This window comes from Mus caroli, chromosome 7 (genome assembly GCF_900094665.2).
Source record: "Mus caroli chromosome 7, CAROLI_EIJ_v1.1, whole genome shotgun sequence".
Classification (NCBI taxonomy): domain Eukaryota; kingdom Metazoa; phylum Chordata; class Mammalia; order Rodentia; family Muridae; genus Mus; species Mus caroli.
The window spans coordinates 106312920-106326835 of record NC_034576.1 but is presented as its reverse complement, the minus strand read 5'-3'; the positions used below and the strand labels follow the sequence as shown (position 1 = coordinate 106326835).

Here is a 13916-nt window from a genome sequence, read left to right as displayed (position 1 = left end):
TTGGACTCTCTCTGGACTGGTCTCTGTTGTTTCCCCTCCTAGTTTTGTAATTGTTTGTATTATTCTTGGCAACACTTCATGTTTGCAGTTCCCCACTCTTTAAGCACTTGTCTCATGCTAAATTCTGGAGACAAAATATGAGTTTCAAGTGTTCCTTATCCTGAACTACAAGGCAATGTTGTTAGAGTGATACATATGATACATACGAGTAGTTAGAGACCAATTATGAGATTACAGGATAAAGCCATCAAAATGAAATCAAATTAAACTGTCCCCTTAAACTCAAAAAAAAAAAAAAAACCGAACCAAAGCCTTAAGATATAAAAGTGCAAAATATCTAGAATGAAAAGAAGGGCAAACTTTATTACTATTGGCTGTGAACCAGGTTTGTAGTGCATGCCTGTGTTGCCAGCCCTCGAGGACCTGAGGCACAACCATAAAGTCTGCCTAGGATACACGGTGAAAGGTTTGTTTTAATAGACAACAGCCACATTGAACATTTTAAAGAAAGATCTACCACCAAAAGCTCAGATAAGAAGGACAAAAATGGACAAGTAAAATGGGAATAATAAAGTTTCTGCATAGCATGGAGAATAATCAACAAAATGATAGTTAATTTAAAATGGGAGAAAGTATTTGTGAACTAATATCCAACAGTGGATTACTATGCAAAGTGTGTAAGGAACCCATGCAACCCACTAGAAAGAACATGGAACACAAAAAGGAATAAAAAAATATTTTTTCAAAAGAAGTCACACAAATTTCTAACACATTTATGAAAAAGAACTTAATATTAGGGCAATGCAAATCAAAACATATCAAGAGATATCACTGTATTCTTTTGGAACAGTTGTCATCAAGGAGGCAAAAGACATGTGTTAGAGCAGATGTAACTGTGTATATGAATGTTTAGTATATAGATAGACTAGCAGCTAGTAGTGCTAACATTGGCATCCTCCCAAGGTAGTTTTGTAGATGAGGCATTCTTCTGTCTTTTCTCATAGTGCATGCAATGATTATGCATGGGTATGGTGAGACATTTTAGGGTTTGTGTGTGTGTGTGTGTGTGTGTGTGTGTGTGTGTGAGAGAGAGAGAGAGAGAGAGAGAGAGAGAGAGAGAGAGAGAAAGAAAGAGGAGGGGGAGAGGGAGAGGGAGAGGGAGAGGGAGAGAGAGAGTTTTTACTGGAAGTCACCCACATTCATACAGCCCATCAAAATCCATTCAACTGCAAAAAAACTGACCTGGTAAAGTATTATGTCTTTACGTCTTTACTAAGTGCCTTTAGTAGAAAGCCCCCAGTTAAGAAGTGACTCTAAATATAAACCAGCAATCAAACTCTGCAAGCTCTTTTACAAATGGCAGAACATCACTCTAATATCAGTTAAATAAGGACAGGAACCAGCTGAACACTGGGTTAAAAATAATTCAATGACTTGATCTGCCACTCTCTCAGAAAAGAAGGGGAGAGGCAATGCAGGGAAGGGCTGTGTGAGGCGAGGACTGGAAAGGGGGTATAATTGGGATATAAAGTGAATAAATACATTAATTAATGGAAATAAATGTATTCCTACTAAGAAAGCCACACTGCATTTATAAAATGTGAACCTCCTGTGAAAGCCATACTCAGTTTTTCTGGAGGCAATGTCTTCTTGTTTCATGTGGAATTGAAGATTTTCACAACGTTCCACTAATTGACACAAGTGGACTTTCTAACCTGACAAGGAGATTAAACAACCTTCACACAGCAGCTGAGCTGTCTGGCCAAATTGTCAGGGTTCAGAAGACCACAAACAGACACAGACTGATAAGAAGTAGTTCAAGTCATTTAAGAGTGGTACCTATAGAATCCACTATTGTAAAATATATTATCTCTGGTTTTGTCAAATGGTTATTGTTAATGCTTGGGTTGATTTCATCAGAAACTCCCCACACCAGTTTTGGAAACTGAACTTTTATTCAGCACACAGAAATAGACATTCTGTTCCCTTACTTCATGTACTGTTAGGAAACACACTGAGAGGAAAACAATAACAACAACACAAAACAACTGGACCCTTATGATGAATTTTACTGCACCAAGAATATAACTGGAAACAAGTTTTTTTTCTCTCTTCCTTCCTCCCTTCCTCCCCTCCCTCTAATTATCCCATAGGTACATATACTTCAAAGCCCAAGAATGTAGGCAAGATGTGTTTTTTTCAATTGAAGTAGCAACTTCACACCAAACAGCTACTCTCTCTTATCAGCAAAGGCAGTCCTCAATGTGGTGATGTGTTGATATGAAAACACTACTCATTACAACTTCATCTTGACATAATTTGTTGATTCAGTACTCTGAAGTACTAGAGAGAATAAAGGGGAGAAATCTAAAACAGAAACACCAGTCACACAGAATAAGGGTTGGGGAACTGAAATGTTGATAACTCAGGGGATCGAAAGACTGGGTCACAAATAGAAATGAAAAGTAAGACACATAATTTCATGATCCAAGGGCACACCTTTTGGGCAAATTTTATGTAAAACATTTTAAATTAAGGAGAAGCATATTATGGGGAAAATCTGTATTTGGCATTGAACTTTAATTTTCTCTCATATTAACTCATGTTTTATTATACAAATTTTCAAATTTCCCTTTTCTTTTTGTCCATTTATAAATGTCACAAGAATTTCTAAATGTAATACCAAGAAAAGAAAATGTGCATTAAACATTGCTGATAACCTAACTAATAAGCGTTAATGAAGATCTATTTAGCCTAAAATGTTAGGGTCCTGATTTGGCAAAACCCATAGTATCCAGCTGATCATTCATTCCCATTTTGACATCATTTAGGAGAGTAAAGTAAAGAAGAAGAAAGAGCAAATTAATCATAGAAATACAAATTTTCTCTTTTATCTGAAAGCTAAGTAAAATTCACTCTTTATATGGAAATGAGTCTTGCATTTGGGCAGGCAGTCATACACTGCACCAGAGGCATAGCTATTCATAGTAATACATAATACAAACAATTAATTATATGCAGTGGCATTTAAAACAATTAGAACTTCTTAGGCAAATGGATGGATCTGGAGGATATCATCGTGAGTGAGGTAACCCAGTCACAAAAGAACACACATGATATGCACTCACTGATAAGTGGATATTAGCCCAGAAGCTGAGAATACCCAAGATACAATTCACAAAACTTATGAAACTCAAGAAGAAGGAAGACCAAAATGTGGATACTTCATTCCTTCTTAGAAGAGGGGACAAAATACCCGTGGAAGGAGTTACAGAGACAGAATGTGGAGCAGAGACTGAAGGAATGACCATCCAGAGACTGCCCCACCTTGTGATCTATCCCATATACAACCACCAAACCCAGACAGTATTGTGGATGCCAACAAGAGATTGCTGACAGGAGCCTGATATAGTTGTCTCCTGAGAGGCTCTGCCAGTGCTTGACAAATACAGAAGTGGATGCTCACAGCCATCCATTGGACTAAGCACAGGGTCCCTAATGAAGGAGCTAGAGAAAGTACCCAAGGAGCTGAAGGAGTTTGCAGCCCCATAGGAGGAACAACAATATGAACTAACAAGTTCCCCCTGAGCTCCCAAGGACTAAACCACCAGTCAAAGAAAACACACAGAAGGACTCATAGCTCCAGCTGCATATGTAGCAGAGGATGGCCTAGTTGGTCATCAATGGAAAGAGAGGCCCTTGGTCCTGTGAAGGTTCTAAACCCCACTATAGGGGAATGCCAGGGCCAGGAAGTGGGAGAGGGTGGGTTGGTGGGCAGGGGATTTTCAGGGTGTAAACCAGGAAAGGGGATAAGATTTTAAATGCAAATAAGGAAAATATCTAATAAAAAAGAAAATATCCAATAAATAAATTAGAGCAAGAATTGACCTTCAATTATTTTTACCTTGTAAATTTGTTTAATAAGCTTATCAATATTCTAGGCATCTTTAATATTTTTTGTTGTTTTGCGTGACATTAAAATAAATATAACCACTAATTTCTTATAATTAAATGAGAAAGAACATTCACACGTGGATGTCATGGGACTGGTATTGAACCTTTCACAGTTAATCTAGCTAGGTGAGTTAATAGAGAGCACACCGAGTTTCTATTTCAAGAAAAATGTCTTTCTGGGCTTTGGATGTTGTTACTGGCTGGGTTTGTCAGAGTGAAAAGTGGATATTAACTATGATAGCAGAATAGAGGGGTGAGGGATGCCTTGCCAAGATGCAAATAATAGAAAGAGTATACAGGATCATAAAACAAGCCAGGATGTGAGCTGTACAAGTTTTGAGAGCTCTGAGGCATATTCTCAGTCAACCTCAGGGGGCAGTATTGAGCTTGGAATCCAGTATTAACTCTTGGAGAGGTAGATTTTAATGGATGGGAACATTACAGAAAGTTCTTGATCTTATCTTTCTTTTAATAGACCACTCACAGATGAAGGGCATGCCTATGTACCAAACGGCTCATCTTTAATAGCTCTGCCTGATGTACAGCTGGCAGAGTTCCCCAGAGTTTGTGGGCTGCCTCTTCCCTTCATTTGCAGTCTCCATTGCTGAAGAGAAGTTGTGAAATTTCATGAGTGCTCATTTGTCAATTATTGGTCTGGAGGACCCAGAGTCTTATTCAGAATGTCTGTCTCTTGAAGTGTTTCCTCTTTCCTTTAGAGATTTCAGGGTTTCCGGGTTTACATTAAGTTGTCTGATAAATTTGAAGTTGATTTTTTTTTTCTGTATGAAAGAAAGGGTCACGTTTCGTTCTTCCATACATAGAAATCAAGTTTCCTGAAACCATTTGCTAAAGAATCTGTCTTTTCTCCAGGGAGAGATTTTGGCATTTTTCTCCATTAAAAACATCAGGAGGTTAGTTCATATTGTTGTTCCACCTATGGGGTTGCAGACCCCTTTAGCTCCTTGGGTACTTTCTCTAGCTGAGGTCCCTGTGTTCCATCTGATAGCTGACTGTGAGCATCTCCATTGGGGGCCTTGTGTTCCATCTGATAGCTGACTGTGAGCATCTCCATTGGGGGCCCTGTGTTAAATCTGATACCTGACTGTGAGCATCCACTTCTGTGTTTTCCAAGCCCCTGCGTAGCCTCACAAGAGACAGCTATATCAGTGTCCTTTCAGCAAAATCTTGCTACTGTATGCAATGGTGTCAGCGTTTGGAGACTGATTATGGGATGGATCCCTGGGTACCTCCGGAGCTCACGTCTCTCTACCTGCATATATATCAGCAGATGGCCTAGTTGGCCATCATTGGAAAGAGAGGCCCCTTGGTCTTGCAAACTTTATATGCCTCAGTACAGGGGAACACCAGGGCCAAGAAGTGGGAGTGGATAGGTAGGGGAGTGGCGGGGGGGGGGAGTATATGGGGGACTTTTGGACATTTGAAATGTAAATGAAGAAAATACCTAATTCAAAACAAACAAAAAACAACAACAAAACATCAGGTGGGTATCGACGCATGTGTTTATTTTTTGGTCGTCTATGCTAGCTAGTTGATTTGCACGTGTGTTGATGTTGGTCCTTCTCTTGTTTCTGTTATTACTGGTTTGTCCCATCAAAAACTGACACTGGCACTCAACAGAGAATTTTCTTTTTTTTTTAATTTTTATTTTTAATTTATTTTTTTAAACTCCATATTCCATTCCCTGCCCCCCATCTACCCTCCAATTGTTCCACATCCCACAACTTCACCCCAACCCATCCCACCCCATCTCCATGTGGATGTCCCCACCCCTCAACCCACTTGATCTCTAAATTTCCTGGGGCCTCCAGTCTCTTGAGAGTTAGGTGCATCATCTCTGAATGAACGCAGACCCAGCAGTCCTCTACTCTATGTTTGTTGGGGACCTCATATCAGTTGATGTATGCTGTCTGTTTGGTGGTTCAGTGTTTGAGAGATCTTGGAGGTCCAAATTAATTGAGACTGCTGGTCCTCCTACAGGATTTCCCTGCTCCTCGGCTTCTTTCAGCCTTCCCTAATTCAACAACAGGTGTCAGATGCTTCTGTCCATTGGTTAGGTGTAAATATCTGCATCTGATTCTTACAGCTGCTTGTTGTGTCTTTCGGGGCATTCTTGATAGATCCCTTTTGTGAACTCTCCATATCCTCAGTAATAGTGTCAGGCCTTGGAACCTCCCCTGGAGCTGAATCCTACCTTGGGCCTGTTGTTGGGCCTTCTTTTCCTCAGGCTCCTCTCCATTTCCATCCCTGTAATTCTTTCAGACAGAAACAATTATGGGTCAGAGGTGTGACTGTGGGATGGCAACCCCATCCCTCACTTGATGTCCTGCCTTCCTGCTGGAGGTGGGCTCTGTAATTTCCCTCTCCATACTGTCCTCCAGCTGTTCATCTAAGGTCCCTCCCTTTGAGTCCTGAGAGTCTCTCACTTCCCAGGGCTCTGGTGCACTCTGGGAGGGGGTCCCCCAACATCTTATTTCTTGAGATTGCCTAATTACATTTTTTTTCTGTTGGCCTCAGGGCTTCAGTCCTTTTCCCTTACCCAATACCAGACCAGGCTCCCCTCTCCCTCCAACTCCCCCTCCCACTCCGTCCACTATCCCTCCCATGTCCTTCCCTCCCACCATACTTGTGATTGCTTTCTTCTCTCTCCTCACTTGAGCACTTCAGCTTGTTGAGGTTTTTGGGTTCTATGGACTGTATCTTGGATATTTTGTACTTTTTATTTTTATTATTTTTATTTTTATTTATTTGCTAAGAACTACTTATTAGTGAGTACATACCATGCATGTCCTTTTGGGTCTGAGTTACCTCACTTGGGATGATATTTTCCAGTTCCATCCATTTGTTTGCAAATCTCAGGATTTCCTCATTCTTGAGAGCTGAGTAGTATTCCATTTTGTAAATGAACTACATTTTCTGTATCCATTCTTCTGTCATGGGACATCTAGGTAATTTCCAACTTCTGGCTATCACAAATAAGGCCGCTATGAACATAGTGGAACATATGCCCCTGTGGCATGGTGGGGCATCTTTTGGGTATATCCCCAAGAGTGGTATAGCTGGGTCTTCAGGTAGACCTATTTCCAATTTTCTGAGGAACCTCCAGATTGATTTCCAGGTTGTTTGTCCCAGTTTGCCATCCCACCAGCAATGGAGGAGTGTTCCTATTTCTCCACCTCCTTTCCAACATTTGCTATCACTTGAGGGTTTGGTCTTAGCCAATCTGATTGGTGTAAAGTGGAATCTCAGGGTCATTTTGATATGCATTTCTCTGATCATTTGAACATTTTCTCAAACATTCCCAATTCTTCAGTTGTGAATTCTCAGTTTAGTTCTATACCCCATTTCTTATTAGATATTTTCTTCATTTACATTTCAAATGCTATCCCCTTTTCTAGTTTCCTTTCCAAAAGTCCCCTATATCCCCCACCCCACCCTGCTCCCCAACCCACCCACTGCATTTTTTGATTGAGTTGTTTGGTTTTTTGGTGTTTAACTTCTTGAATCGGATTCAGGGTTAGTGAAGGGTTTTTTTGTTTTTTGTTTTTTGTTTTTTTTTTCCAATCTAAGTTGCCAATTTGTCTTATTGACTATGTCTTTCCCTTTCCCTTGTAGGAGGTTCTTATCTATATTTTCAGCTCTGCCAAAACCCTAGTTGACCTGACCAGTTTTAGAAGTAGGTTTGTTTCATGCATCTTTGAAGAAAGGGGGAGAAAAATCAGTGGAACACTTCTGCCCCCTACTGGTATGCAACAGGATCATTAGAGAAATGACCTTAAAACGGTGGTGATGCAGTTTATCCCAGTTAGCTTTAATTGACAACCTGAGGCTGCTTAGAGTAATCCTAGAAGATAGTCTCAATTGAGAAATGGACTAGATGAGATTGGCCTGTGCGCATAGCTCTGGAAGATTGCCTTGATGGTTAACTGATGAAGGAGAGCCCTGCACACCGAGGACCCATATTTAAGCAGGTGATCCTGGGCTTTATAAGAAAGCTAGGTAATTGGGCTAAAGTGATGCCTGGGGTTCAGTTCCCAACATCCACATTAGCCTTATAATAACCCTAAAGGTGGAATAACAATATGAACTAACCAGTACCCCCAGAGCTCATGTCTCTAGCTGCAAATGTAGCACAAGATGACCTATTGGGCCATTATTGGGAAGAGAGGCCCCTTGGTCTTGCAAACTATATATGCCCCAGAACAGGGGAAAGTCAGGGCCAAGAAGTGGGAGTGGGTGGGTAGGTGAGGAGTGGGGGGAGGGTATAAGGAACTTTCGGGATAGCACTTGAAATGTAAATGAAGAAACTATCTAATAAAAAAATGAAAAACAAAACAAAATAGAAGCTCATAATGACCTTTAACTCCTGGTTCAGAGGAAGCTGATGCCTCTTAGCTCCATGCAACATATAGTCACATACAGACACACTTTACAAAAACAAAAATTAATATCTTAATTAATTGTTAAGTAAATAATATGAAGCTAAAATAATAAAAAATATTACTCAAAAGTCAAAAGAGATTTCTACGTCATCTTTTTGCATTTTTGGACACTTCTAATCCTGAATAATTCTGTCATGTAACCTAGGGAACAGAAGGAAAGACAAAGAGACTTAAGATTTGAAGGAACATGTGATTAAAAAAAAAAAAAGAACTCATTCAGCACTTCTTCCCTAAATGATATTTAGAGCCCTGTTACAGTAGATTCCTCCAGGGCACAGGATATGATTGTGTTAGTACAAATCTCTGACATGCAAAGAAAACTGGAATATGTATTAATTTTACTGCCTGGGAATGCTAACCAGAAGCAATGTTTCTCAGACTGTGGAGGAGGAGGAGGTAAGTTCTCAAGAGAAGAGCCAGTACTGGACATTTCTTCTATGATCCAACTCAATGCTCTTGGGCTAAACGTCTAGGGCCCAAGAGATGTCTAAAAAGAGGTATAAATAAATGATCCAGATTTGTTGTTTAGGCTCATAGAATCTCCTTGCCTTTACTCTTTCTCCTGTTAAATGTCTTCAGATTTTAAACAGAAACAAGTAAGTGCAAAGTTATGCTCAAAGGAAGCTTGAAGCAGTTGACAGAAGAAACTAAAGTCATGTTTTCTGCAGTTCTGACCCGTAGACTACAACACCTAACTTAGTCAAGTTGATCTGCAATGGTGGTGCACTTCTATTTTGAGTGATTTAGTCATCAGTCACAATGACTAATTTCCATATTTATACTGTATTTATACAATGGCCTCTTATTTTTCTATCAGGATTTGAATATAGGTGTGATAAATTTCCAGTGTTTAAAATTAAGCTTAGTTGTTTAAACATTTTAGTAAAGACTAACCTTATATATTCAAGAATGAATTCAAGAACATGTTCATAAATATATAGAGCCTTAAAACATCAGGTACCAGTCCTGATGTGTATTTAAAAAAACTGAGACTTGGAGATGTTAACTCTGAAAAGTGATGATGGTCTTATATTGGTAGGAACGGCCATCTAATTTAAAGTGATGCCTCAGTCACTGGCTATTATAAACACAATTGATAATTTTAGACTATCAATTGTTATAGACAGGATAAGATAATGTATCTTGGTTTGGGGATTATGTTATAAACAAATTTAATCTGAAGCCCAGAAAGTTAACAATTGTTTAAATTAACAATGATTTTATTATTAATGTTGGTAATTTTATGTGTGCTCTTATGTCATTTGTTGCTGCAATAAATAGAGATTTATATGATTTATGTAGTTATTATCCTGAAATGCTAACCTGAGAATGGGTTTACAAGGGTGCTAAATTTTTAGGTAATTTATCAGCAAGAGAACTAAAATTCAGGTAAGTAACAGTCTCTGCACACAGCCAAGTACATCTTAGTTGATAGTGCTCAGGTCCAACTGTGTGCAGGTTCAGCTGGACTGTGCAATCAATATAGTCATAGTGCATTTTACAAAGAGCACAGACCAACATTTTAATTAATTCCAAATCTTAATCCCACAGTGCAAGACAAATTAAATAAATGATTAGTGATGGCTAAAGCTCCCCACCAACCGGGAAAATCTGAAGGGTCTGTTTGCCTCCCTTACATCTTTACACCATGATCCCCCCCCCCCCCATGGAGACTGTTCTACTTCCCAGCTAAGTCCCATTCACCAGATGGTTTATGTGAAGGGGACAGATCCATAAATGTTGATTGTTTGTAAAGAGCTTCATGCCAATTTATGCTAAAGTCATATAGGCAGATGCTGCCTGATATATTTAACTGTAATTAAATAAGAAGTGCCTAATATTTCAATCAGATAAAGGAGGCAACTTTGCATATAGTAACAAAGAAAGGTGGCGACAATACAGTGCCTTGGTGCACAGTTATGATGCCTAATTATAATGGAAAGGACACAATTGTAGTGGAATTAAAGTACAAAGAGCATCTGCTACTCTGTTAGTTATTGTTTTGGTTAAGCACACACAAATGTATTTTATTGTAACTTACCTACCTAGCTCTGCCATTATATTTAGTTCTGACTATCTATATCGTTATATGCAGCTCCATCTATATCGTTATACTTAGCATACCCACTATCCTTCCCATCCCCTGCTTCCCTGCACCCCACATAGTCAGGTCCTTTTGTCTTACCAAAAGTTTTCATATATATTCATGACATAGCTATTCCACAATCTTTTTAGCACCATTTCTGCTGTCTTTATATCACTTCCTCCTCTCTCATAATACTAACTCTATTTTTTTCTCCACCAATTTTTATTTATTTAAGTTTGGAAATAAAAATAAATTTACAATGATGCATGTTTCCTCTGATACCAATTTATCTTACAGAATTTGGACTATTTGTTAAACTCAATAGATCAACATGCATTTCATTCTCTTATCTATGAACAATACCACTATTTTGATGACCTACATATCTTAAACATATATACATCTATATGCAAATTTAAACTGATATTCTACATATGACAGGAAACATGCAATATTTGTATTTCTGAATTTGGCTTCCTTTGCTTAACATGTTAGTCACAAGTGGCATTCACTTTTCTGTGAAAGTCAAAGTATCACTTATCTGATGGAGATTCAGGGAAACCTTAAAATAGTTTCCATTTGTATTTTCTTGATGGCTTAGAATGTTGAACACTTTCTCAAACATTGTCCCTTTTCTCCTATTGATCACTGTCTATTCCGTCGAATAGCCCATATATTTAATTGAATACATTCTTTTACCATGTTTATATTCTTGAGCTCTTTACATATTCAGAGTACTAATTTCCTGTTGGATGTACAGTTGGCAAAGGGTTTTCTCTATTAAGTAGATTGATAATCATTTTGTAACTCCATGTGCCATTTTGGGAATAAAGATTTTTGCTGTCTGCATTGGGAAAATTTTGGACCTGCCTATCAATTTGCAGTCACATATTGATGTCTATGCTGTGTGTTACCTACACACACACACCATACACACACACACACACACACACACACACACACACACACATGTACGCATGCACCTAGTCTGGCAATGTATTGCCTTTTTCTTTTATTCCCTCATGTAAAACTTGTAACCAGCAAGCCACCTTTCTTCTTTTTATTAATGAACTATGCATTCTTTACTGTGATAGGATATATTTGATTTATAGCTATCACCATTTGCTTATGTTCTGAACTTGATAATATAAAGGTATATTGTCTAATTTCCAATAGAAGCTTAAGTTGCCTTTTGTAAAAGAAAATTTGACTACATAGTAGCCTTGTTCATTTCAGAGCCCAGTAAAATCTGGTATTTTAAATAGTTCAGATCTTTAAAATCTCACACAGATTTTTGAGAGTTAGGTAGTAGGCAGCCAGGGATATATTTACTTCATTTTTGTGATCTTAATGGCTAATACAAGGCTTAGCATCAATTCATTGATCATTAAACATAGAAGAGGGCATGATATGCTATAATGTTTGAAATCTACCCTATCATACTTTATTTTATGAGTAACAAATCTCAATTTCATATCTGTTTTCTTCAAGAATATGATGAGTGAGAGACTTTATGGCATACATATTCTGTGTCTAGTTTTATTTTGAAATATGGATGAAGATGACTAAGATTAGAGCTAAAATTTTCTCTGTCTGAGTTTTTGATTAAATGAGTTCTGTGGAAAGAGACTCAAAGCTTATGGACTCTTCCTTTTCTATCCATGTGAATAATAGTGTGGATGCTATAGGTTAACACAGAGACCATTCTAGTAGGTCACCATAAGAACTTTATAGGCTTATATATGTAAAGTGCTTAAGTACATATTAAATATTTATTAAATGACAACCATTTATTTCAAGAGGCAATAATTAATTGCTTGATCAACAGCGTGCATATTTAGACAATTTAATTCTCCTTAATGCTTACACACAGATGCAAATATCGGGGAAGAATATGATGAGACTTCATCAAGCCTTGGATGTATTCCTAAATCTTTAATGCTCTAGTGCCAGTGTAAAAGAGCCAAGGCTGTTGTATATAATGAAGGTGGCCTCTTCCTTTCACAATCACACCAATCCACAGGATGTGTGGTATGTTCTGATTGGAATTCCAGGACTAGAAGATCTACATTCCTGGCTAGCTATCCCCATCTGTTCTATGTACATCGTGGCTGTCATAGGCAATGTTCTCTTAATCTTCCTGATAGTGACTGAACGCAGTCTGCATGAGCCCATGTATTTTTTTCTCTCCATGCTGGCATTAGCAGACCTCCTGCTCTCCACAGCTACAGCCCCCAAGATGCTGGCTATCTTCTGGTTTCATTCCAGGGGTATATCCTTTGGTAGTTGTGTGTCTCAAATGTTCTTCATCCATTTCATCTTTGTGGCAGAGTCTGCTATTCTTCTGGCCATGGCATTTGACCGCTATGTGGCCATCTGTTACCCACTGAGATACACCACCATCCTTACTTCCTCAGTCATTGGCAAGATTGGCACAGCAGCTGTGGTCAGAAGCTTTCTCATCTGTTTTCCATTCATCTTCCTGGTATATCGACTTCTGTATTGTGGGAAACACATAATTCCCCATTCATACTGTGAGCACATGGGCATTGCCAGATTGGCATGTGACAATATCACTGTCAACATCATATATGGGCTGACAATGGCCCTCCTGTCTACTGGGCTAGATATACTACTCATCATTATTTCCTACACCATGATTCTTCGCACTGTTTTTCAAATCCCTTCCTGGGCTGCCAGATACAAGGCCCTCAACACATGTGGCTCCCACATCTGTGTTATTCTTTTGTTCTACACTCCTGCATTCTTCTCATTTTTTGCCCATCGCTTTGGAGGCAAAACAGTTCCTCGCCACATCCACATCCTAGTGGCCAACCTCTATGTGGTGGTGCCCCCAATGCTTAACCCCATCATCTATGGTGTGAAGACCAAGCAGATCCAAGATCGAGTGGTTTTCCTTTTCTCCTCAGTGAGTACATGCTAACATGACAGCAGATATTAAAGATAGCACATTCCCAAAGAAAACTCTTTTAAATGTCATCCCTGTGAGAAATAGAAATAAATGAGATTTATTTAGAGTGCTTCACTTTCAAGAGGATAATATCCATGAAAAATTTCACAATATTAACTAATACATCCAGAGAGTGGGGGAAAAATATCTTAGTGACTTTTTATTAGTGTGGACTTTTTGTCAATGCAATTCTTATACTAAACTAGTAACTCTAAAATCATTTATTTTAAGATTACCTGATATTTCATGAGTTCTATTCTTTTGAGAGTAGGTTTAATGGAGATACACCTGCCCTTTGTAACTATTGTTATTGCCTGCAGTTGTAACTATATATATTTTTTGAGGCAAATCTATATCTATATCTATATCTATATCTATATCTATATCTATATCTATATCTATATCTATATCTATATCTATATCTATATCTATATCTATATCTATA

At 38.4% G+C, this 13916-nt stretch overlaps 1 protein-coding gene across 1 annotated transcript; it reads left to right on the top strand.

Moving 5' to 3' along the window:
• The first annotated feature begins 8940 nt into the window (after window positions 1-8940).
• On the top strand, window positions 8941-13543 carry LOC110298541 (olfactory receptor 52Z1-like). Its single transcript, XM_021167855.1, has 2 exons — window positions 8941-9010; window positions 12374-13543. Exon 2 carries the CDS (start codon window positions 12482-12484, stop codon window positions 13442-13444), a length of 963 nt encoding a protein of 320 aa, XP_021023514.1. The 5' UTR covers window positions 8941-9010; window positions 12374-12481; the 3' UTR covers window positions 13445-13543.
• The last annotated feature ends 373 nt before the right edge of the window (window positions 13544-13916 follow it).

What these genes read in the sequence shown, in the direction of transcription:
- LOC110298541 (XM_021167855.1), top strand. Translation starts at nt 12,482, where the DNA reads ATGAAGGTGGCCTCTTCCTTTCACAATCACACCAATCCACAGGATGTG.